Source organism: Coturnix japonica, unplaced genomic scaffold (assembly GCF_054131305.1).
Source record: "Coturnix japonica strain WE unplaced genomic scaffold, WE-NBRP24 Scf060, whole genome shotgun sequence".
Taxonomy (NCBI): Eukaryota; Metazoa; Chordata; class Aves; order Galliformes; family Phasianidae; genus Coturnix; species Coturnix japonica.
This window is the reverse complement of record NW_028188963.1, coordinates 739,385-764,444: the sequence shown is the minus strand read 5'-3', so window position 1 is coordinate 764,444 and position 25,060 is coordinate 739,385. Positions and strand designations below refer to the sequence as shown.

The 25,060-nt window shown below is 59.4% G+C and overlaps 1 protein-coding gene across 1 annotated transcript in view; it reads right to left on the bottom strand.

The window, feature by feature from the left end:
• The window catches only part of LOC146751942 (multiple epidermal growth factor-like domains protein 8), an 80,315-nt gene that overhangs the window by 7,995 nt on the left and 47,260 nt on the right, over positions 1–25,060 (bottom strand). Inside the window, exons 13-19 of the mRNA XM_085533455.1 lie at positions 24,823–24,977; positions 23,248–23,392; positions 19,387–19,504; positions 17,787–17,829; positions 17,537–17,570; positions 5,765–5,886; positions 116–377 (exon numbers count right to left, since the gene is read on the bottom strand). Of these exons, the coding sequence (XP_085389581.1) occupies positions 116–377; positions 5,765–5,886; positions 17,537–17,570; positions 17,787–17,829; positions 19,387–19,504; positions 23,248–23,392; positions 24,823–24,977 (879 nt within the window). The remainder of the gene's footprint in view (positions 1–115; positions 378–5,764; positions 5,887–17,536; positions 17,571–17,786; positions 17,830–19,386; positions 19,505–23,247; positions 23,393–24,822; positions 24,978–25,060) is intronic.

The window sequence follows — 25,060 nt, the reverse complement described above, 5'->3', positions numbered from 1 at the left end:
TAAGCCCCGCCCACTCCCCAACCACACCCATTTAAACCCCGCCCTATTAGGCCCCGCCCACCCCACTCACACCCAATCCCACTGAAGCCCCGCCCCCCTTGGCCCCGCCCCTCACCTTCCATTGGTCCAGCCGGTCCCCCCTCCAGGCAGCGCCCACCGAAGCCCCGCCCCCCTTTGGCCGCGCACCAACCGCAGCCCGGCATCCGCAGACAGGCAGCGCAAAGCTCCGCCCCCTGGCAGCCATTGGCGCAAAGCTCCGCCGCTCGGTTTCCTATTGGCTCGTGGTCCCGTCTGTCATTCGGCTCGGCCAATCGGATCAGCCGACCGCAGCCACCAGCCCCGGTGCAGCGCCAGGGGAGGAAGGCGGGGCTGAGGCACTGGGGGGCGGGGCCAAGGGAAAAGGGGGCGGGGCCAAGGGGTCAATGTGGGAATAGAAAGGGGGCGGGGCCAAGGGAAAAGGGGGTGGGGCCAAGGGAAGGGGAGGGGCCAATGGGGGAATGGAAAGAGGGTGGGGCCAAGGGAAAAGGGGGCGGGGTTAAAGGAAAGGGGGCGGGGCCAAGGGGAAAAGGGGGCGGGGCCAAGGGAAGGGGTCAATGGGGGATTAGAAAGAGGGCGGGGCCAAGGGAAAAGGGGGCGGGGTTAAAGGAAAGGGGGCGGGGCCAATGGGGGACCAGAAAGGGGGCGGGGCCAAGGGAAAGGGGGAGGGGTTAAAGGGAAGGGGGCGTGGCCAGAGAATGGGGGCGGGGCCAATGGGGGAATAGAAAGCGGGCGGGGCCAAGGGAAAAGAGGGCGGGGCCAAAGGAAGGGGTGGGGCCAATGGGGGATAGAATGGGGGCGGGGTTAAAGGGAAAGGGGCGGGGCCAATGGAAAAGTGGGCGGGGCCAATGGGGGAATAGAAAGGGGGCGGGGCCAAGGGAAAAGGGGGCGGGGTAAAAGGAAAGAGGGCGTGGCCAAGGGGGCGGGGCCAAAGGAAGGGGCAGAACCAATGGGGAAACAGAAAGGGGCGTGGCCAAAGGGGGCGGGTTTAAAGAGAATGGAGGCGTGGCCAAGGGAAGGGGGCGGGGCCAATGGGGAACCAGAAAGGGGGCGTGGTTAAAGGGGGCGGGGCCAAAGGAAAAGGGGGCGGGGTTAAAGGAAGGGGGCGGGGCCAAAGGGAAAAGGGGCGGGGCCAAGGGGTCAATGTGGGAATAGAAAGGGGGCGGGGCCAAGGGAAGGGCAGGGGCCAATGGGGGAATAGAAAGAGGGCGGGGCCAAGGGAAAAGGGGGCGGGGTTAAAGGAAAGGGGGCGGGGCCAATGGGGGACCAGAAAGGGGGCGGGGCCAAGGAAAAGGGGTTAAAGGGGAAGGGGCGGGGCCAATTGGAAAGTGGGCGGGGCCAATGGGGGAATAGAAAGGGGGCGGGGCCAAGGGAAAAGGGGGCGGGGCCAAAGGAAGGGGCAGGGCCAATGGGGAAACAGAAAGGGGCGTGGCCAAAGGGGGCGGGGTTAAAGAGAATGGAGGCGTGGCCAAGGGAAGGGGCCAATGGGGAAATAGAAAAGGGGAGGGGGCGGGGCCAAAGGGAAAAGGGGCGGGGTCAAGGGAAGGGCCAATGGGGGATAGAAAGGGGGCGGGGCCAGAGAGAAGGGGGCGTGGTCAAAGGGAGGGGGGGAAAGGGGGCGGGGCCAAAGGAAAAGGGGGTGGGGTTAAAGGGAAGGGGGCAGGGCCAATGGGGGATAGAAAGGGGGCGTGGCCAAGGGAAATGGGGGCGTGGCCAAGGGAAGGGGGCGGGGCCAATGGGGAACCAGAAAGGGGGGCGTGGTTAAAGGGGGCGGGACCAAAGAATAAGGGGCGGGGTTAAAGGGAAGGGGGCGTGGCCAGAGAATGGGGGCGGGGGCAATGTGGGAATAGAAAGGGGGCGGGGCCAATGAAAGGGGCGTGGCCAAGGGAAAAGGGGGCAGGGTTAAAGGGAAAAGGGGCGGGGACAAAAGAAGGGGCGGGTCCAATGGGGAATGGGGGGCGTGGCCAAAGGGAAAGGGGCGGGGTTAAAGAGAAAGGGGGCGTGGTCAAAGGGAGGGGCCAGGGGGAAAAGGGGCCAGAGAGAAGGGGCGGGGCCAAAGGGAAAAGGGGGCGGGGCCAGGGAAGGGGCCAATGGGGGATGGAAAGGGGGCGGGGCCAAGGGGAAGGGGGCGGGGCCAAATGGAAAAGGGGGCGGGGCCAGAGAGAAGGGGGCGTGGTCAAAGGGAGAGTGAGGGGCCAAAGGGAAAGGGGGCGGGGTTAAAGGGAAGGGGGCGGGGCCAGGGAAGGGGAGGCAGCAATGGGGGAGCAGAAAGGGGGCGGGGCCAAGGGAAAAGGGGCGTGGCCAAGGGAAAGGGGGCGGGGTTAAAGGAATAGGGGCGGGGCCAGAGAGAAGGGGGCGGGGTCAGGGAGGAGCTGAGTTAGAACTGACCCCATAACTGCCCCATAAACCCCATAGCCACCCTATAACCACCCCATAATCACCCCACAGACCCCATAACTGCCCCATATCTGCCCCCTAACCACCCTACAAACCCCATAACTGCCCCACAGACCCCATAACTGCCCCACAGACCCCATAGCCACCCCACAAACCCCATAACTGCCCCATAACCACCCCACAGACCCCATAACAACCCTATGACCGCCCCATAATCACCCCACAGACCCCATAACTGCCCCATAGCCACCCCACAGACCCCATAACTGCCCCATAGCTGCCCCACAGACCCCATAACCACAACACAGACCCCATAACTGCCCCATAACCACCCCACAGACCCCATAACCACCCCATAACCACCCCACAGACCCCATAACTGCCCCATAGACCCCATATCCACCCCATAACTGCCCCATATCCACCCCATAGCCTCCCCATAACCACCCCAGAGACCCCATAACTGGCCCATAGTTGCCCCACAGACCCCATAACCACCCCATAACCACCCCACAGACCCCATAACTGCCCCACAGACCCCATATCAACCCCATAACCGCCCCATAACCACCCCATAGACCCCATAACCACCCCATAACCACCCCACAGACCCCATAACTGCCCCATAGCTGCCCCATATCCACCCCATAACCGCCCCATATCTGCCCCATAACCACCCCACAGACCCCATAACTGCCCCATAACCACCCCACAGACCCCATACCTGCCCCATAGCTGCCCCATAGCCACCCCACAGACCCCATAGCCTCCCCATAACCACCCTACAGACCCCATAACTGCCCCATAACCACCCTACAGACCCCATAACAACCCTATAACCACCCTATAACCACCCCATAACCACCCCACAAACCCCATAACCACCCCACAGACCCCATAACTGTCCCATAGACCCCATATCCACCCCATAACTGCCCCATATCCACCCCATAACTGCCCCATATCCACCCCACAGCCTCCCCATAACCACCCCAGAGACCCCATAACTGGCCCATAGTTGCCCCACAGACCCCATAACCACCCCATAACCACCCCACAGACCCCATAACTGCCCCATAGACCTCATATCCACCCCATAACCGCCCCATAACTGCCCCACAGACCCCATATCCACCCCATAACTGCCCCATATCCGTCCCATATCCACCCCATAACCGCCCCATATCCGCCCCATAACCGCCCCACAGACCCCATATCCACCCCATAACTGCCCCATATCCACCCCATAACTGCCCCATATCCACCCCATAACCCCATAACTGCCCCACAGACCCCATATCCACCCCATATCCGCCCCATATCCACCCCATAACCGCCCCATATCCACCCCATAACCCCATAACTGCCCCACAGACCCCATATCCACCCCATAACTGCCCCATATCCACCCCATAACTGCCCCATATCCACCCCATAACTGCCCCATAACCACCCCATAGCCTCCCCATAACCACCCTACAGACCCCATACCTGCCCCATAGCTGCCCCATAGCCACCCCACAGACCCCATAGCCTCCCCATAACCACCCTACAGACCCCATAACTGCCCCATAACCACCCTACAGACCCCATAACAACCCTCTAACCACCCCATAACCACCCCACAGACCCCATAACTGCCCCATAACCACCCCATAGACCCCATAACTACCCCATAGCCACCCCACAGACACCATAACCACACCACAGACCCCATAACTGCCCCATAACCACCCTACAGACCCCATAGCCGCCCCATAACCACCCTACAGACCCCATATCTGCCCCATAACCACCCCACAGACCCCATAACTGCCCCATAGACCCCATATCCACCCCATAGCCACCCCACAGACCCCATAACAACCCTCTAACCACCCCATAACCACCCCACAAACCCCATAACCACCCCATAACCCCATAACTGCCCCACAGACCCCATATCCACCCCATAACCGCCCCATATCCACCCCATATCCACCCCATATCCACCCCATAACCGCCCCATATCCACCCCATATCCACCCCATATCCACCCCATAACCGCCCCATATCCACCCCATAACCACCCCACAGACCCCATAACCGCCCCATAACCACCCCACAGATCCCATAACTGCCCCATAGACCCCATATCCACCCCATAACTGCCCCATAACCACCCCATAGACCCCATAGCAGCCCCACAGACCCCATAACCACCCCATAACCTCCCCACAGACCCCATAACCACCCCATAACCACCCCATAGCCTCCCCATAACCACCCTACAGACCCCATACCTGCCCCATAGCTGCCCCATAGCCACCCCACAGACCCCATAGCCTCCCCATAACCACCCTACAGACCCCATAACAACCCTATAACCACCCTATAACCACCCCATAACCACCCCACAAACCCCATAACCACCCCATAACCACCCCACAGACCCCATAACTGCCCCATAGACCCCATATCCACCCCATAACTGCCCCATAACCACCCTACAACCCCATAGCCTCCCCATAACCACCCCACAAACCCCATAACCGCCCCATAACCACCCCACAGATCCCATAACTGCCCCACAGACCCCATATCCACCCCATAACTGCCCCATAACCACCCCATAGACCCCATAACTACCCCATAGCCACCCCACAGACAGCATAACCACACCACAGACCCCATAACTACCCCATAACCACCCTACAGACCCCATAGCCGCCCCATAACCACCCTACAGACCCCATATCTGCCCCATAACCACCCCACAGACCCCATAACTGCCCCATAGACCCCATAACTGCCCCATAGACCCCATATCCACCCCATAGCCACCCCACAGACCCCATAACCACCCCATAACCACCCCACAGACCCCATAACTGCCCCATAGACCCCATATCCACCCCATATCCACCCCATAACTGCCCCATATCCGCCCCATATCCACCCCATAACCGCCCCATAACCCCATAACTGCCCCACAGACCCCATATCCACCCCATAACTGCCCCATAACCACCCCATATCCACCCCATAACCCCATAACCACCCCACAGACCCCATAACTGCCCCATATCCGCCCCATAACCGCCCCATAACCGCCCCATATCCACCCCATAACCGCCCCATATCCACCCCATACCCGCCCCATATCCACCCCATAACCGCCCCATATCCGCCCCATATCCACCCCATATCCGCCCCATAACCACCCCATATCCACCCCATATCCACCCCATATCCACCCCATATCCGCCCCATAACCACCCCATATCCACCCCATATCCACCCCATATCCACCCCATATCCACCCCATATCCGCCCCATAGCCGCCCCCCACCTGCTGCAGGCCATGGCTCCAGACACAGGCCCCCTCTGCCCCATAGGAGCCGACGCAGGTGACACAGGAGCGATGCTGGTGGCACCGTGTGGGGCCAGCGGTGGGGTGTGGGGCCGGCAGCTCTGTGGGGAGACACATAAGTGGGGCAGGACCCACAAGTGTGGGGCTGAGACCCATAAGTGGGGCAGGACCCACAAGTGTGGGGCTGAGACCCATAAGTGGGGCAGGACCCACAAGTGTGGGGCTGAGACCCATAAGTGGGGCGAGACCCATAAGTGTGGGGTGGGACCCATATATGTGGGGCTGAGACCCATAAGTGGGGCAGGACCCACAAGTGTGGGGCTGAGACCCATAAGTGGGGGGTGGGACCCATAAGTGGGCTGAGACCCATAAGTGTGGGGCTGAGACCCACAAGTGTGGGGCTGAGACCCATAAGTGGGCTGAGACCCATAAGTGTGGGGCTGAGACCCATAAGTGTGGGGCTGAGACCCATAAGTGGGGGGTGGGACCCATATATGTGGGGCTGAGACCCATAAGTGTGGGGCTGAGATGCGTAAGTGGGGGAATGAGACCCATAAGTGGGGGGTGGGACCCATAAGTGTGGGGAGACCCATAAGTGGGGCAGGACCCATAAGTGTGGGGCTGAGACACATAATTGGGGGGTGGGACCCATAAGTGTGGGGCTGAGACACATAATTGGGGGGTGGGACCCACAAGTGTGGGGCTGAGACCCATAAGTGGGGGGTGGGACCCATATATGTGGGGCTGAGACCCATAAGTGGGGTGGGACCCATATATGTGGGGCTGAGACCCATAAGTGGGGGGTGGGACCCATATATGTGGGGCTGAGACCCATAAGTGGGGGGTGGGACCCATAAGTGGGGGGTGGGACCCATAAGTGTGGGGCTGAGACCCATAAGTGTGGGGCTGAGATGTGTAAGTGGGGGAATGAGACCCATAAGTGGGGGGTGGGACCCATAAGTGTGGGGCTGAGACACATAATTGGGGGATGGGACCCATAAGTGGGGGGTGGGACCCATAAGTGTGGGGAGACCCATAAGTGGGGCAGGACCCATAAGTGTGGGGCTGAGACCCATAAGTGGGGGGTGGGACCCATATATGTGGGGCTGAGACCCATAAGTGGGGGGTGGGACCCATAAGTGTGGGGCAGGACCCACAAGTGTGGGGCTGAGATCCATAAGTGTGGGGCTGAGACCCATAAGTGGGGGGTGGGACCCATAAGTGTGGGGCTGAGACCCATAAGTGGGGGGTGGGACCCATAAGTGGGGGCTGAGACCCATAAGTGGGGGGTGGGACCCATATATGTGGGGCTGAGACCCATTAAGTGGGGGGTGGGACCCATAAGTGTGGGGCTGAGACCCATAAGTGGGGGGTGGGACCCATATATGTGGGGCTGAGACCCATTAAGTGGGGGGTGGGACCCATATATGTGGGGCTGAGACCCATAAGTGGGGCGAGACCCATAAGTGGGGTGGGACCCATATATGTGGGGCTGAGACCCATAAGTGGGGTGCGGGACCCATATATGTGGGGCTGAGACCCATAAGTGGGGGGTGGGACCCATATATGTGGGGCTGAGACCCATAAGTGTGGGGCTGAGACCCGTAAGTGTGGGGAGACCCATAAGTGGGGCAGGACCCATAAGTGTGGGGCTGAGACACATAAGTGGGGCAGGACCCATAAGTGGGGGGTGGGACCCATAAGTGTGGGGCTGAGACCCATAAGTGGGGCAGGACCCATAAGTGGGGGGTGGGACCCATAAGTGTGGGGCTGAGACACATAAGTGGGGGGTGGGACCCATAAGTGTGGGGCTGAGACCCATAAGTGGGGGGTGGGACCCATAAGTGTGGGGCTGAGACACATAAGTGGGGTGGGACCCATAAGTGGGGTGGGACCCACAAGTGTGGGGCTGAGACCCATAAGTGGGGGGTGGGACCCATAAGTGTGGGGCTGAGGCCCATAAGTGGGGCAGGACCCATAAGTGTGAGGCTGAGACCCATAAGTGGGGCAGGACCCATAAGTGTGGGGCTGAGACCCATAAGTGGGGGGTGAGACCCATAAGTGGGGCAGGACCCATAAGTGGGGGGTGGGACCCATAAGTGTGGGGCTGAGACCCATAAGTGGGGGGTGGGACCCATAAGTGTGGGGCTGAGACCCATAAGTGTGGGGCTGAGATGCGTAAGTGGGGGGATGAGACCCATAAGTGGGGGGTGGGACCCATAAGTGGGGCAGGACCCATTAAGTGTGGGGCTGAGACACATAATTGGGGGGTGGGACCCATAAGTGGGGGGCTGAGACCCATAATTGGGGGGTGGGACCCATAAGTGTGGGGCTGAGACCCATAAGTGTGGGGCTGAGATGCGTAAGTGGGGGAATGAGACCCATAAGTGGGGGGTGGGACCCATAAGTGTGGGGCTGAGACCCATAAGTGTGGGGCTGAGATGCGTAAGTGGGGGAATGAGACCCATAAGTGGGGGGTGGGACCCATAAGTGGGGCAGGACCCATAAGTGTGGGGCTGAGACACATAAGTGTGGGGCTGAGACCCATAAGTGGGGCAGGACCCATAAGTGTGGGGCTGAGACCCATAAGTGGGGGGTGGGACCCACAAGTGTGGGGCTGAGACCCATAAGTGTGGGGCTGAGATGCGTAAGTGTGGGGCTGAGACCCATAAGTGGGGGGTGGGACCCATATATGTGGGGCTGAGACCCATAAGTGGGGGGTGGGACCCATATATGTGGGGCTGAGACCCATAAGTGGGGGGTGGGACCCATAAGTGGGGTGGGACCCACAAGTGTGGGGCTGAGACCCATAAGTGTGGGGCTGAGATGCGTAAGTGGGGGGATGAGACCCATAAGTGGGGGGTGGGACCCATATATGTGGGGCTGAGACCCATAAGTGGGGGGTGGGACCCATAAGTGTGGGGCTGAGACACATAAGTGGGGGGTAGGACCCATAAGTGTGGGGCTGAGACACATAAGTGGGGGGTGGGACCCATCAATGTGGGACTAAGACCCATAAGTGTGGGGCTGAGACCCACAAGTGGGGTGGGACCCACAAGTGGGGGGCTGAGACCCATAAGTGGGGGGTGGGACCCATATATGTGGGGCTGAGACCCATAAGTGGGGGGTGGGACCCACAAGTGTGGGGCTGAGACCCATAAGTGGGGGGTGGGACCCATATATGTGGGGCTGAGACCCATTAAGTGGGGGGTGGGACCGATAAGAGGGGGGTGGGACGCATATATGTGGGGCTGAGACCCATAAGTGTGGGGCTGAGACCCATAAGTGGGGCAGGACCCATAAGTGTGGGGCTGAGACACATAATTGGGGGGTGGGACCCATATATGTGGGGCTGAGACCCATAAGTGGGGGGTGGGACCCATAAGTGTGGGGCTGAGACCCATAAGTGGGGCAGGACCCATAAGTGTGGGGCTGAGACCCATAAGTGGGGCAGGACCCATAAGTGTGGGGCTGAGACCCATAAGTGGGGCAGGACCCATAAGTGTGGGGCTGAGACCCATAAGTGGGGGCTGAGACCCATAAGTGGGGGGTGGGACCCATAAGTGTGGGGCTGAGACCCATAAGTGGGGGGTGGGACCCATATATGTGGGGCTGAGACCCATAAGTGGGGGGTGGGACCCATATATGTGGGGCTGAGACCCATAAGTGTGGGGTTGAGACCCATAAGTGGGGCAGGACCCATAAGTGTGGGGCTGAGACCCATAAGTGGGGGGTGGGACCCATAAGTGTGGGGCTGAGACCCATAAGTGGGGGGTGGGACCCATATATGTGGGGCTAAGACCCATAAGTGGGGGGTGGGACCCATATATGTGGGGCTGAGACCCATAAGTGTGGGGCTGAGACCCACAAGTGGGGTGGGACCCACAAGTGTGGGGCTGAGACCCATAAGTGGGGGGTGGGACCCATAAGTGTGGGGAGACCCATAAGTGGGGCAGGACCCATAAGTGTGGGGCTGAGACACATAATTGGGGGGTGGGACCCATAAGTGTGGGGCTGAGACCCATAAGTGGGGGGTGGGACCCATAAGTGTAGGGCAGGACCCATAAGTGTGGGGCTGAGACCCATAAGTGGGGTGAGACCCATAAGTGGGGTGGGACCCATAGAGCCCCATAGCACCACATAAAACCCCATAGAGGCCCACAGAACCCCACAGCGCCCCATTGAGCCCCATAGCGCCCCATAGAGTCCCATAGAGCCCCATAGCGCCCCATAGAGCCCCACAGAGCCCCATAAAGTCTCATAGAGGTCCATAGAGTCCCATAGCGCCCCATAGAGTCCCATAGAGCCCCATAGCGCCCCATTAAGCACCATGGAGCCCCACAGAGCCCCACAGAGCCCCATAGCACCCCATAGGGCCCCACAGCACCACATAAAACCTCATAGAGGCTCACAGGGCCCCATAGAACCCCATAGCGCCCCATAGAGCCCCATAGAGAACCACCAGGCCCCATAGAACCACATACCGCCCCATAGAGCCCCACAGAGCCCCATAGAGTCCCATAGAGCCCCATAGGGCCCCACAGCACCACATAAAACCCCATAGAGGCTCACAGGGCCCCACAGAACCCCATAGTGCCCCATAGAGCCCCACAGAGCCCCATAGAGGCCCACAGGCCCCATAGAGCCCCATAGCGCCCCATAGAGCATCTTAGAGCCCCATAAAGCCCCACAGGGCCACATAGAGCCCCATAGAGCCCCATAGAGCCCCATAGCGCCCCATAGAACCCCATAGCGCCCCATAGAGCCCCATAGCGCCCCATAGAGCCCCATAGAACCCCATAGAGCCCCATAGAGAACCACCGGGCCCCATAGAACCCCATAGTGCCCCATAGAGCCCCATAGAACCCCATAGAGCCCCACAGAGCCCCACAGAGCCCCATAGAACCCCATAGAGGCCCATAGACGCCCACAGAGCCCCATAGAGCCCCATAGCGCCCCATAGCGCCCCATAGAGCCCCATAGAACCCCATAGAGCCCCATAGAGCCCCATAGTGTCCCACAGAGCCCCATAGAGCCCCATAGAACCCCATAGAGCCCCATAGAGCCCCATAGTACCCCATAGGGCCCCACAGCACCACATAAAACCCCATAGCGCCCCATGGAACCCCATAGCGCCCCATAGAGCCCCATAGAACCCCATAGCGCCCCATAGAGCCCCACAGAGCCCCATAGAGCCCCATAGAGCCCCATAGAACCCCATAGCGCCCCATAGAGGCCCATAGAACCCCATAGTGCCCCATAGAGCCCCACAGAGCCCCATAGAGCCCCATAGAGCCCCATAGAGCCCCATAGAACCCCATAGCGCCCCATAGAGCCCCATAGAGCCCCACAGAGCCCCATAGAGCCCCATAGAACCCCATAGAGCCCCACAGAGCCCCACAGAGCCCCATAGAACCCCATAGAGGCCCATAGACGCCCACAGAGCCCCATAGAGCCCCATAGCGCCCCATAGCGCCCCATAGAGCCCCATAGAACCCCATAGAGCCCCATAGAGCCCCATAGTGTCCCACAGAGCCCCATAGAGCCCCATAGAACCCCATAGAGCCCCATAGAGCCCCATAGTACCCCATAGGGCCCCACAGCACCACATAAAACCCCATAGCGCCCCATGGAACCCCATAGCGCCCCATAGAGCCCCATAGAACCCCATAGCGCCCCATAGAGCCCCACAGAGCCCCATAGAGCCCCATAGAGCCCCATAGAACCCCATAGCGCCCCATAGAGGCCCATAGAACCCCATAGTGCCCCATAGAGCCCCACAGAGCCCCATAGAGCCCCATAGAGCCCCATAGAGCCCCATAGAACCCCATAGCGCCCCATAGAGCCCCATAGAGCCCCACAGAGCCCCATAGAGCCCCATAGAACCCCATAGAGCCCCATAGCGCCCCATAGAACCCCATAGAGCCTCATAGAACCCCATAGCGCCCCACAGAGCCCCATAGAGCCCCATAGCACCCCATAGAGCCCCATAGCGCCCCATAGAGCCCCATAGCACCCCATAGCACCCCATAGAGCCCCACAGAGCCCCACAGAGGCCCATAGAGCCCCATAGCGCCCCATAGAGCCCCACAGAATCCCATAGAGCCCCATAGAGCCCCACAGAGCCCCATAGAGGCCCATAGAGCCCCATAGAACCCCATAGCGCCCCATAGAGCCCCATAGCGCCCCATAGAACCCCATATCGCCCCATAGAGCCCCATAGCACCCCATAGCGCCCCATAGAACCCCATAGCGCCCCATAGAGCCCCATAGAACCCCATAGCGCCCCATAGAGCCCCATAGAACCCCATAGCGCCCCATAGAGCCCCACAGAGCCCCATAGAGGCCCATAGTGCCCCATAGAACCCCATAGAGCCCCATAGAGCCCCATAGAGCCCCATAGAGCCCCACAGAGCCCCATAGCGCCCCATAGAGCCTCATAGCGCCCCATAGCGCCCGATAGAGCCCCATAGAGCCCCATAGTGCCCCATAGAACCCCATAGAGCCCCATAGCACCCCATAGCGCCCCATAGAGCCCCATAGCGCCCCATAGAGCCCCATAGAGCCCCATAGAGCCCCATAGAACCCCATAGAGCCCCATAGAACCCCATAGCGCCCCATAGAGCCCCATAGCGCCCCATAGAGCCCCATAGCGCCCCATAGCGCCCCATAGAGCCCCATAGAGCCCCATAGCACCCCATAGAGCCCCATAGAACCCCATAGAGCCCCATAGAACCCCATAGCGCCCCATAGAGCCCCATAGAGCCCCATAGCACCCCATAGAGCCCCATAGAACCCCATAGAGCCCCATAGAACCCCATAGCGCCCCATAGAGCCCCATAGAGCCCCATAGCACCACATAGAGCCCCATAGCACCCCATAGCGCCCCATAGAGGCCCACAGAACCCCATAGCACCCCATAGAGCCCCATAGAGCCCCACAGAGCCCCATAGAGCCCCATAGTGCCCCATAGAGCCCCATAGCGCCCCATAGAGCCCCATAGAGAACCACCGGGCCCCATAGAACCCCATAGTGCCCCATAGCGCCCCATAGAGCCCCATAGAACCCCATAGCGCCCCATAGAGCCCCATAGCACCCCATAGAGGCCCATAGAGCCCCATAGAACCCCATAGCACCCCATAGAGCCCAACAGAGCCCCATAGCACCCCATAGTGCCCCATAGCGCCCCATAGAGCCCCACAGAGGCTCACAGGGCCCCACAGAACCCCATAGCGCCCCATAGAGCCCCATAGAGAACCACTGGGACCCATAGAACCCCATATAGCCCCACAGCACCCCACAGAGCATCTTAGAGCCCCATAAAGCCCCATAGAGGCCCACAGGGCCCCATAGCACCCCATAGAACCCCATAGAGCCCCATAGAGCCCCATAGCGCCCCATAGAGCCCCATAGAACCCCATAAAGTCTCATAGAGGCTCATACAGCCCCACAGCACCACATAAAACCCCATAGAGGCTCACAGGGCCCCATAGCGCCCCATAGAGCCCCACAGAGCCCCATAGAACCCCATAGTGCCCCATAGAGCCCCATAGAACCCCATAGAGCCCCACAGAACCCCATAGCGCCCCATAGAGCCCCATAGCGCCCCATAGAGCCCCACAGAGCCCCACAGAGGCCCATAGAACCCCATAGCGCCCCATAGAGCCCCATAGAGACCCACAGGGCCCCACAGAACCCCATAGCGCCCCATAGAGCCCCATAGAACCCCATAGAGCCCCATAGAGCCCCATAGCACCCCATAGTGCCCCATAGAGCCCCACAGAGGCTCACAGGGCCCCACAGAACCCCATAGCGCCTTATAGAGCCCCATAGCGCCCCATAGAGCCTCATAGCGCCCCATAGCACCCCACAGAGCCCCATAGAACCCCATAGCGCCCCATAGAGCCCCATAGTGCCCCATAGCACCCCATAGAGCCCCATAGAACCCCATAGAGCCCCATAGAACCCCATAGAGACCCATAGAGACCCACAGGGCCCCATAGAGCCCCATAGAACCCCATAGAGGCCCATAGAACCCCATAGCACCCCATAGCGGCCCATAGAGCCCCATAGAGCCCCATAGTACCCCATAGAGCCCCACAGAGCCCCATAGAGCCCCATAGAACCCCATAGAGCCCCATAGCACCCCACAGAGCCCCACAGAACCCCATAGCACCCCATAGAGCCCCATAGCACCCCACAGAGCCCCATAGAGCCCCACAGAGGCCCATAGAGCCTCATAGAACCCCATAGCGCCCCATAGAGCCCCACAGAGCCCCATAGAGGCCCATAGAGCCCCATAGAACCCCATAGTGCCCCATAGAGCCCCACAGAGCCCCACAGAGGCCCATAGAGCCTCATAGAACCCCATAGTGCCCCATAGAGCCCCATAGAGCCCCATAGAACCCCATAGAGCCCCATAGAACCCCATAGCGCCCCATAGAACCCCATAGCGCCCCATAGAGCCCCATAGAACCCCATAGCGCACCATAGAGCCCCATAGCGCCCCATAGAACCCCATAGCGCCCCATAGAGCCCTATAGAGCCCCATAGCGCCCCATAGAGCCCCATAGTGCCCCATAGAGCCCCATAGAACCCCATAGCGCCCCATAGAGCCCCACAGAACCCCATAGCGCCCCATTGAGCCCCATAGAGTCCCATAGAGCCCCATAGCGCCCCATAGCGCCCCACAGAGCCCCATAGAGCCCCATAGAACCCCATAGCGCCCCATAGAGCCCCATAGAGCCCCATAGCGCCCCATAGAGCCCCATAGAACCCCACAGCGCCCCATAGTGCCCCACAGAGCCCCACAGAGGCCCATAGAGCCCCATAGAGCCCCATAGAGGCCCATAGAGCCCCATAGAACCCCATAGCGCCCCATAGAGCCCCACAGAGCCCCACAGAGCCCCACAGAGCCCCATAGAACCCCGTAGCGCCCCATAGCGACCCATAGAGCCCCATAGAACCCCATAGCGCCCCACAGAGGCCCATAGAGCCCCATAGAGCCCCATAGTACCCCATAGAGCCCCACAGAGCCCCATAGAGCCCCATAGAACCCCATAGAGCCCCATAGCACCCCACAGAGCCCCACAGAACCCCATAGCACCCCATAGAGCCCCATAGCACCCCACAGAGCCCCATAGAGCCCCACAGAGGCCCATAGAGCCTCATAGAACCCCATAGCGCCCCATAGAGCCCCACAGAGCCCCATAGAGGCCCATAGAGCCCCATAGAACCCCATAGTGCCCCATAGAGCCCCACAGAGCCCCACAGAGGCCCATAGAGCCTCATAGAACCCCATAGTGCCCCATAGAGCCCCATAGAGCCCCATAGAACCCCATAGAGCCCCATAGAACCCCATAGCGCCCCATAGAACCCCATAGTGCCCCATAGAGCCCCATAGAACCCCATAGCGCACCATAGAGCCCCATAGCGCCCCATAGAACCCCATAGCGCCCCATAGAGCCCTATAGAGCCCCATAGCGCCCCATAGAGCCCCATAGTGCCCCATAGAGCCCCATAGAACCCCATAGCGCCCCATAGAACCCCATAGCGCCCCATAGAGCCCCATAGAACCCCATAGCGCCCCATTGAGCCCCATAGAGTCCCATAGAGCCCCATAGCGCCCCATAGCGCCCCACAGAGCCCCAAAGAGCCCCATAGAATCCCATAGCGCCCCATAGAGCCCCATAGAGCCCCATAGCGCCCCATAGAGCCCCATAGAACCCCACAGCGCCCCATAGTGCCCCACAGAGCCCCACAGAGGCCCATAGAGCCCCATAGAGCCCCATAGAGGCCCATAGAGCCCCATAGAACCCCATAGCGCCCCATAGCACCCCATAGAGCCCCATAGAGCCCCATAGTACCCCATAGAGCCCCACAGAGCCCCATAGAGCCCCATAGCGCCCCATAGAGCATCTTAGAGCCCCATAAAGCCCCACATGGCCCCATAGAGCCCCATAGAACCCCATAGAGCCCCATAGAGCCCCATAGAGCCCCATAGAACCCCATAGCGCACCATAGAGCCCCATAGCGCCCCATAGAACCCCATAGCGCCCCATAGAGCCCCATAGAACCCCATAGAGCCCCATAGAGCCCCATAGAGCCCCATAGCGCCCCATAGAACCCCATAGCACCCTATAGCGTCCCATAGCGCCCCATAGAACCCCATAGCGCCCCATAGAGCCCCATAGAGGCCCACAGAGCCCCATAGAACCCCATAGCGCCCCATAGAGCCCCATAGAGCCCCATAGAGGCCCACAGGCCCCATAGAGCCCCATAGAGCCCCATAGAGAACCACCGGGCCCCATAGCACCCCATAGCGCCCCATAGTGCCCCTTAGCGCCCCATAGAGCCCCATAGAACCCCATAGCACCCCATAGCGCCCCATAGAGCCCCATAGAACCCCATAGCGCCCCATAGAGCCCCATAGCGCCCCATAGAACCCCATATCGCCCCATAGAGCCCCATAGCACCCCATAGCGCCCCATAGAACCCCATAGCGCTCCATAGAGCCCCATAGCACCCCATAGAGCCCCATAGCACCCCATAGAGCCCCATAGCGCCCCATAGAACCCCATAGCGCCCCATAGAGACCCACAGGGCCCCATAGAACCCCATAGCACCCCACAGAGCCCCATAGAACCCCATAGCGCCCCATAGAACCCCATAGCGCCCCATAGAGCCCCATAGAGCCCCATAGCGCCCCATAGCGCCCCACAGAGCCCCATAGAGCCCCATAGCGCCCCACAGAGCCCCATAGAGGCCCATAGAGGCCCATAGAACCCCATAGCGCCCCATAGAACCCCATAGAGCCCCATAGAGCTCCATAGAACCCCATAGCGCCCCATAGTGCCCCACAGAACCCCATAGCGCCCCATAGAGCCCCATAGAACCCCATAGAGCCCCATAGAGCCCCATAGCACCCCATAGAGCCCCATAGAACCCCATAGCGCCCCATAGAGGACCATAGAGCCCCATAGAACCCCATAGCGCCCCATAGAGCCCCACAGAGCCCCATAGAGGCCCATAGAGGCCCATAGAACCCCATAGCGCCCCATAGAACCCCATAGAGCCCCATAGAGCTCCATAGAACCCCATAGCGCCCCATAGTGCCCCACAGAACCCCATAGCGCCCCATAGAGCCCCATAGAACCCCATAGAGCCCCATAGAGCCCCATAGCACCCCATAGTGCCCCATAGAACCCCATAGCGCCCCATAGAGGACCATAGAGCCCCATAGAACCCCATAGCGCCCCATAGAGCCCCACAGAGCCCCATAGAGGCCCATAGAGCCCCACAGCACCACATAAAACCCCATAGAGGCTCACAGGGCCCCATAGAGGCCCATAGAGCCCCATAGCGCCCCATAGAGCCCCATAGAGCCCCATAGCGCCCCATAGAGCCCCATAGCGCCCCACAGAGCCCCATAGAGCCCCATTGAACCCCATAGAACCCTATAGCGCCCCATAGAGCCCCATAGAGCCTCATAGCGCCCCATAGAACCCCATAGCACCCCATAGAGCCTCATAGAGGCCCATAGAGCCTCATAGCGCCCCATAGAGCCCCATAGCACGCCATAGCGCCCCATAGAGCCCCACAGAGCCCCATAGAGGCCCATAGAGGCCCACCGGGCCCGATAGCACCCCATAGTGCCCCATAGAACCCCATAGCGCCCCATAGAGCCCCATAGCACCCCATAGAGCCCCATAGCACCCCATAGCGCCCCATAGAGCCCCATAGATCTCTCACCATCCTCATGGAGCTTCAGAGCAGTTGTGGGTCCCTGGAATTGGGGTCAAAAAACCCCAAATTGGTCAACAACCAACAACCCCAAATCCCCGACCCATAGAGACCCCAAAAACACAGAAAATGACCCAAAATCCCCCAAAATGCCCCAAAATGCCCCAAAATCCCTCAAAATCACCCCAAAATCCATTAAATCCCCCCCAAAAAACCCCAAATTTCCCCCAAAATGCCCCAAAATGCCCCAAATTCTCACCTCATTCTGGGCTGTAATTGGGGTCAGCTCAGTGCTGCAGTTCCTGTGGGGTCATTTGCATCTCATTAGCATCTAATTTACATCTCATTTACATCTCATTTGCATATAGCCCCCCCATCTCATTTACAGCTCACTCCTATATCGCTCGCATCTCATTTGCATCTCATTTACATCCCATTTGCATATCACCCCCATCTCATTTACAGCTCATTCCTATATCACTTGCATCTCATTTGCATCTCATTTACATCCCATTTGCATAACACCCCCATCTCACAGCTCATTCCTATATCACTCACATCTCATTTGCATCTCATTTACATCCCATTTGCATATCACCCCCATCTCATTTACAGCTCATCCCTATATCGCTCGCATCTCATTTGCATCAATTTACATCCCATTTGCATATCACCCCCATCTCAATTACAGCTCATTCCTATATCACTTGCATCTCATTTGCATCTCATTTGCATATCACCCCATCTCATTTACAGCTCATTCCTATATCACTCGCATCTCATTTGCATCTCATTTACATCTCACTTCCATCTCGTTCCCACCTTATTTGCATTACATTCCGTCTCATTTGCATCTCATTTGCATCTCATTCACACCCATGGCTGCCATGCTGCCCCACAACATCCCCGGCCCCACATCTCCCTCCTCATTTGCATCTCATTTGCATCCCATAGGGACCCATAGAGACCCATAGAGACCCCACAGAGCCCCATAGGGACACACAGGGACCCCACAGAGACCCATAGAGACCCATAGGGACCCATAGAGACCCATAGGGACCCCATAGAGACCCATAGAAACACATAAAGACCCATAGGAACACATAGAGACCCCATGGAGACCCATAGAGACCCATAGAGACCCATAGGGACACATAGAGACCCCATGGAGACCCATAGGGACCCATAGAGACCCCATAGAGACCCATAGAGACCCCATAGAGACCCCACACAGACACATAGGGACCCACAGAGACTCATAGAGACCCATAGGGACCCATAGAGACCCACAGAGATCCCATAGTGCCCCATAGAGACCCCATAGTGTCCCACAGAGACCCATAGGGACCCATAGAGACCCATAGGGACCCATATAGACCCATAGGGACCCATAGGGACCCATAGAGACCCATAGAGCCCCATAGAGACCCATAGGGACCCATAGAGACCCATAGTGACCCATAGGGACCCATAGAGACCCATAGAGACCCATAGGTACCCATAGAGACCCCATAGAGACCATAGGGACCCATAGAGACCCATATAAACCCCACATCACCCCCAGCCCCACATCTCCCCCCTTATTTGCATCTCATTTGCATCCCATAGGGACCCATAGAGACCCCATAGAGCCCCATACGGACCCATAAGGACCCATAGAGACCCATAGGGACCCATAGAGACCCATAGAGATCCATAGGGACCCATAGAGACCCATAGAGACCCATAGGGACCCATAGAGACCCATAGAGACCAATTGAGACCCATAGAGCCCCATAGGGACCCATAGAGACCCCATAGAGATTCATACCCCCCAGCCCCACATCTCCCCCCTCATTTGCATCTCATTAGCATCTCACCTGTCTCTCCGGTCTCTCATTGGTCGGAGCTTCCACAGCCCCGCCCCCTCCGTCCCGCCACAAACAAAGATGGCGCCGCCCAGCGACGCTGCAGCCAACATCGGGGGGAACCGGGGGGCTGGGAAAGGGGGCGGGGTCAGCAGAGCTGGCCACGCCCCCCAAATAAGCCACGCCCCCTTATAAGCCACGCCCCCATATAGGCCACGCCCCCAGCCGCCATTGGTGGAGTCGATAGGCCACGCCCCCCAACAGGCCACGCCCCCCAATAAGCCACGCCCCCTAATACGCCCCACCCCCTTATAAGCCACGCCCCCATATAGGCCACGCCCCCGGTTGCCATTGGTGGGGTCGATAGGCCACGCCCCCAACAGGCCACGCCCCCATACAGGCCACGCCCCCTGCCGCCATTGGTGGAGTCAATAGGCCACGCCCCCAACAGGCCACGCCCCCATATAGGCCACGCCCCCAGTCGCCATTAGTGGAGTCAATAGGCCACGCCCCCAACAGGCCACGCCCCTCAAATAAGCCACGCCCCCATATAGACCACGCCCCCATATAGGCTACGCCCTTAGCCACCATTGGTGGAGTCAATAGGCCACGCCCCCAACAGGCCACGCCCCTCAAATAAGCCACGCCCCCATATAGACCACGCCCCCATATAGGCCACGCCCTTAGCCACCATTGGTGGGGTCAATAGGCCACGCCCCCAACAGGCCACGCCCCTCAAATAAGCCACGCCCCCATATAAACCCCTCCCCCTTATAGGCCCTTCCCCATTGGCCACGTCCTAATATAGGCCACGCCCCCAGTAGGCCACACCCCCCCACCGCCATTGGTGGAAAATTAAGGGGGAGGAGTCAACAGGCCACGCCCCCGAAATAAGCCACGCTTCCACATTGGCCACACCCCCCACCCGCCATTGGTGGAAAGGTAGGGGGAGGAGTCAATAGGCCACGCCCCCATGTAGGCCACACCCCCATAGAGACCACGCCCCCCTTCCGCCATTGGTGGGAAAGGAAGGGGGGGAGTCGATAGGCCACGCCCCCTCATAGGCCACGCCCCCTGTCACCATTGGTGGAAAGGAAGTGGGAGGAGTCAATAGGCCACGCCCCCAAATAAGCCACGCCCCCTCATAGGCCACGCCCCTTATATCACATGACCCCCCATTGGGAGACCACGCCCCCTTAATTAGCATAAGCCACGCCCCCAATTCGAAGCCACGCCCCCCCACCCCATAAGAACCATTGAGCCATAGGGAACCCCATATAAAAGGGACCCCACCCCATAGAAACACACGCCCTATAGGGAACCACCGCCCTATAGCGACCCCCACCCCACAGTGAGCCCAACCCCACAGAGACCCCCACCCCATAGAGACCCCATAGGGACCCATAGTGACCCCAACCCCATAGGGACCCCATAGGGACCCCATAGGGACCCCAACCCCATAGGGACCCCAGAAGGACCCCATAGAGACCCCAACCCCATAGGGACCCGATAGAGACCCCATAGGGACCCATAGAGACCCCCACCCCATAGGGACCCCATAGGGACCCATAGTAACCTCAAACCCAAAGGAACCCCATAGGGACCCCATAGGAACCCCTGCCCCATAGGGACCCCATAGGGACCCTATAGGGACCCCATAGAGACCCCCACCCCATAGGGACCCCATAAGGACCCCATAGAGACCCATAGTAACCCCTGCCCCATAGGAACCCAATAGGAACCCCATAGGGACCCCATATGGACCCCATAGGGACCCCATAGGAACGCCATATGGACCCCATAAGGACCCCATAGTAACCCCAACCCCATAGGGACCCCATAGAGACCCCATAGGGACCCATAGTAACCCCTGCCCCATAGGAACCCCATAGGGACCCCAACCCCATAGGGACCCCTGCCCCATAGTAACCCCATAGTAACCCCATAGGGACCCCATAGAGACCCATAGTAACCCCTGCCCCATAGGGACCCCATAGGGACCCATAGAGACCCATAGGGACCCCAACCCCATAAGGACCCCATAGGGACCCATAGTAACCCCTGCCCCATAGGGACCCCTGCCCCATAGGAACCCCATAGGGACCCCAGAGGGACCCATAGGAACCCCCACCCCATAGGGGCCCATAGGGACCCCATATGGACCCCATATGGACCCATAGTAACCCCAACCCCATAGGGACCCCATAGGGACCATAGTAACCCCTGCCCCATAGGGAACCCATAGAGACCCATAGAGACCCATAGGGACCCCAACCCCATAGGGACCCCATAGGGAACCCATAGGGACCCCAACCCCATAAGGACCCCATAGGGACCCCCACCCCATAGGAACCCCATAAGGACCCCATAGGGACCCCTGCCCCATAAGGACCCCATAGTGACCCCTGCCCCATAGGGACCCCATACGGACCCCATACGGACCCCATACGGACCCCATAAGGACCCATCGGGACCCCATAGGGACCCCATATAAACCCCCACCCCATAGGGACCCCATATGGACCCCATAGGGACCCCCACCCCATAGGGACCCCATATGGACCCCTGCCCCATAAGGACCCCATATGGACCCATAGAGACCCCATAGGGACCCATAGTAACCCCTGCCCCATAGGGACCCATAGGGACCACAGTAACCCCATAGAGCCCCATAGGGACCATAGTAACACCAAAGAGCCCCATAGTAACCCCACAGGGACCCCATAGAGCCCCATAGGGACCCCATAGGGACCCCATAGGGACCCATAGTAACCCCTGCCCCATAGGAATCCCATAGGGACCCCATAGGGACCCATAGTAACCCCATAGAGCCCCATAGGGACCCATAGGGACCCCATAGAGACCCAATAGAGCCCCACAGGGACCCCATAGAAACCCATAGGGACTCATAGTAACCCCTGCCCCATAGGGACCCCATAGGGACCCCATATGGACCCATAGGGACCCCAACCCCATAGGGACCCCATAAGGACCCCATAGGGACCCATAGTAACCCCTGCCCCATAAGAACCCCATAGGGACCCCAACCCCATAGGGATCCCATAGGGACCCCTGCCCCATAGTAACCCCACAGTAACCCCATAGGGACCCCATAGGGACCCATAGTAACCCCTGCCCCATAGGAACCCCATAGGGACCCCATAGAGCCCCATAGGGACCCCATAGTAACCCGACCCCATAGGGACCCCATAAGGACCCCATAGGGACCCATAGGGACCCCATAGTAACCTGACCCCATAGGGACCCCATAAGGACCCCATAAAGACCCCATAGGGACCCCCACCCCATAAGGACCCCATAAGGACCCTATAGGGACCCCATAGTAACCCCTGCCCCATAGGGACCCCATAGGGACCCCATAAAGACCCCATAGGGACCCCCACCCCATAAGGACCCCATAAGGACCCCATAGGGACCCCATAGTAACCCCTGCCCCATAGGGACCCCATAAGGACCCCATAGGGACCCCATAAAGACCCCATAGGGACCCCAACCCCATAGGGACCCCATAGGGACCCCATAGAGACCCATAGTAACCCCTGCCCCATAGGAACCCCATAGTAACCCCATAGTAACCCCATATGGACCCCATAAGGACCCCCACCCCATAGGGACCCCATATCCCCCCATAGAACCCCATAGGGACCCCATAGAGACCCCCACCCCATAGGGACCCCATAGAGACCCCTGCCCCATTGGAAACCCATAGGAACCCCATAGGGACCCATAGTAACCCCTGCCCCATAGGGACCCCATAGAGACCCCCACCCCATAGGGACCCCATAATAACCCCATCGAGACCCCATAGAGCCCCATAGGGACCCCATAGTGACCCCATATCCCCCCCCCCACCTCCTCTGATTGGCCGCCAGCCGCGCTGCCGCCCTCCGAGCAGCAGGGGGCGCTGTGACGTGTTGGACCCGGAAGTGCCGCGTCCACCCAACACCAACAAGGAACCGTCCAATGGGAGCGCGGCGTGCAGCCAGCGGGGCGGGAGCTGGGGATCATAGAGACATGGGGATAGAGAGGCAACAGTGCGACCATAGAGATACATGGGGACACATAGGGACACATAGGGACACATAGAGACCCATAGAGACCCATAGGGACCCATAGAGACACATAGGGACCCATAGGGACACATAGAGACACATAGGGACCCATAGGGACCCATAGAGACCCATAGGGACCCCATAGGGACACATAGGGACCCATAGAGACCCATAGGGACCCATAGAGACCCATAGGGACCCATAGAGACACATAGGGACCCATAGGGACCCATAGAGACCCATAGGGACACATAGGGACCCATAGAGACCCATAGAGACCCATAGAGACCCACAGAGACCCATAGAGACCCATAGAGACCCATAGGGACCCATAGAGACCCATAGGGACACATAGGGACCCATAGGGACCCATAGAGACCCATAGAGACCCATAGAGACCCATAGAGACACATAGGGACACATAGAGACCCATAGGGACCCATAGGGACACATAGAGACCCATAGGGACCCATAGGGACCCCATAGGGACACATAGAGACCCATAGGGACACATAGGGACACATAGGGACCCATAGAGACCCATAGGGACCCATAGAGACACATAGGGACCCATAGGGACCCCATAGGGACACATAGAGACCCATAGGGACACATAGGGACACATAGGGACCCATAGGGACCCATAGAGACCCATAGGGACACATAGGGACCCATAGAGACCCATAGGGACACATAGGGACCCATAGAGACCCATAGGGACCCATAGGGACCCATAGGGACACATAGAGACCCATAGGGACCCATAGGGACCACATAGAGACCCATAGGGACCCATAGGGACCCATAGCGACCCATAGGGACACATAGGGACCCATAGAGACCCATAGAGACCCATAGAGACACATAGGGACCACATAGGGACCCATAGAGACCCATAGGGACCCATAGGGACACATAGAGACCCATAGGGACCCCTTAGAGACCCATAGGGACCCATAGGGACCCATATCCCCCCATGGAGCCCCATAGGGACCCCATATCCCCCCATATAGCCCCATAGGGACCCCATAGAGCCCCATATCCCCCCATATCCCCCCATAGAGCCCCATACGGACCCCATATCCCCCCATATCCCCTCATAGGGACCCCATATCCCCCCATAGAGCCCCATATCCCTCCATAGATCCCCATATCCCCCCAAATCCCCCCATAGAGCCCCATATCTCCCCATAGAGCCCCATATCCCCCCATAGGGACCCCATATCCTCCCATAGGAACCCCATATCCCCCCATAGAGCCCCATAGGGACTCCATATCCCCCCATATCCCCCCATATCCCCCCATATTGGCCCATAGGGACCCCATATCCCCCCATATCCCCCCATAGAGCCCCATAGGTTATGGGTTCCCTTACCCCGCACTGTGGGTCCTGCAGTACCGGTTCCCACCTCCAGGTGTCGCAGTTCAGCCTGTACATGGTCCCGGCTGTTCCCTCCATGGGGCTCCACCCCCCATAGACAAACATGGAGCGAGACGGGGCGTCAAACACCGACACGTGACCCAGCAAAGCTGGAAGGGGGCGGGGACACAAAGGGGGCGGAGTCAGAAAGGGGGCGGGGTCAAAAAGGGGGCGGAGTCAGAAAGGGGGCGGG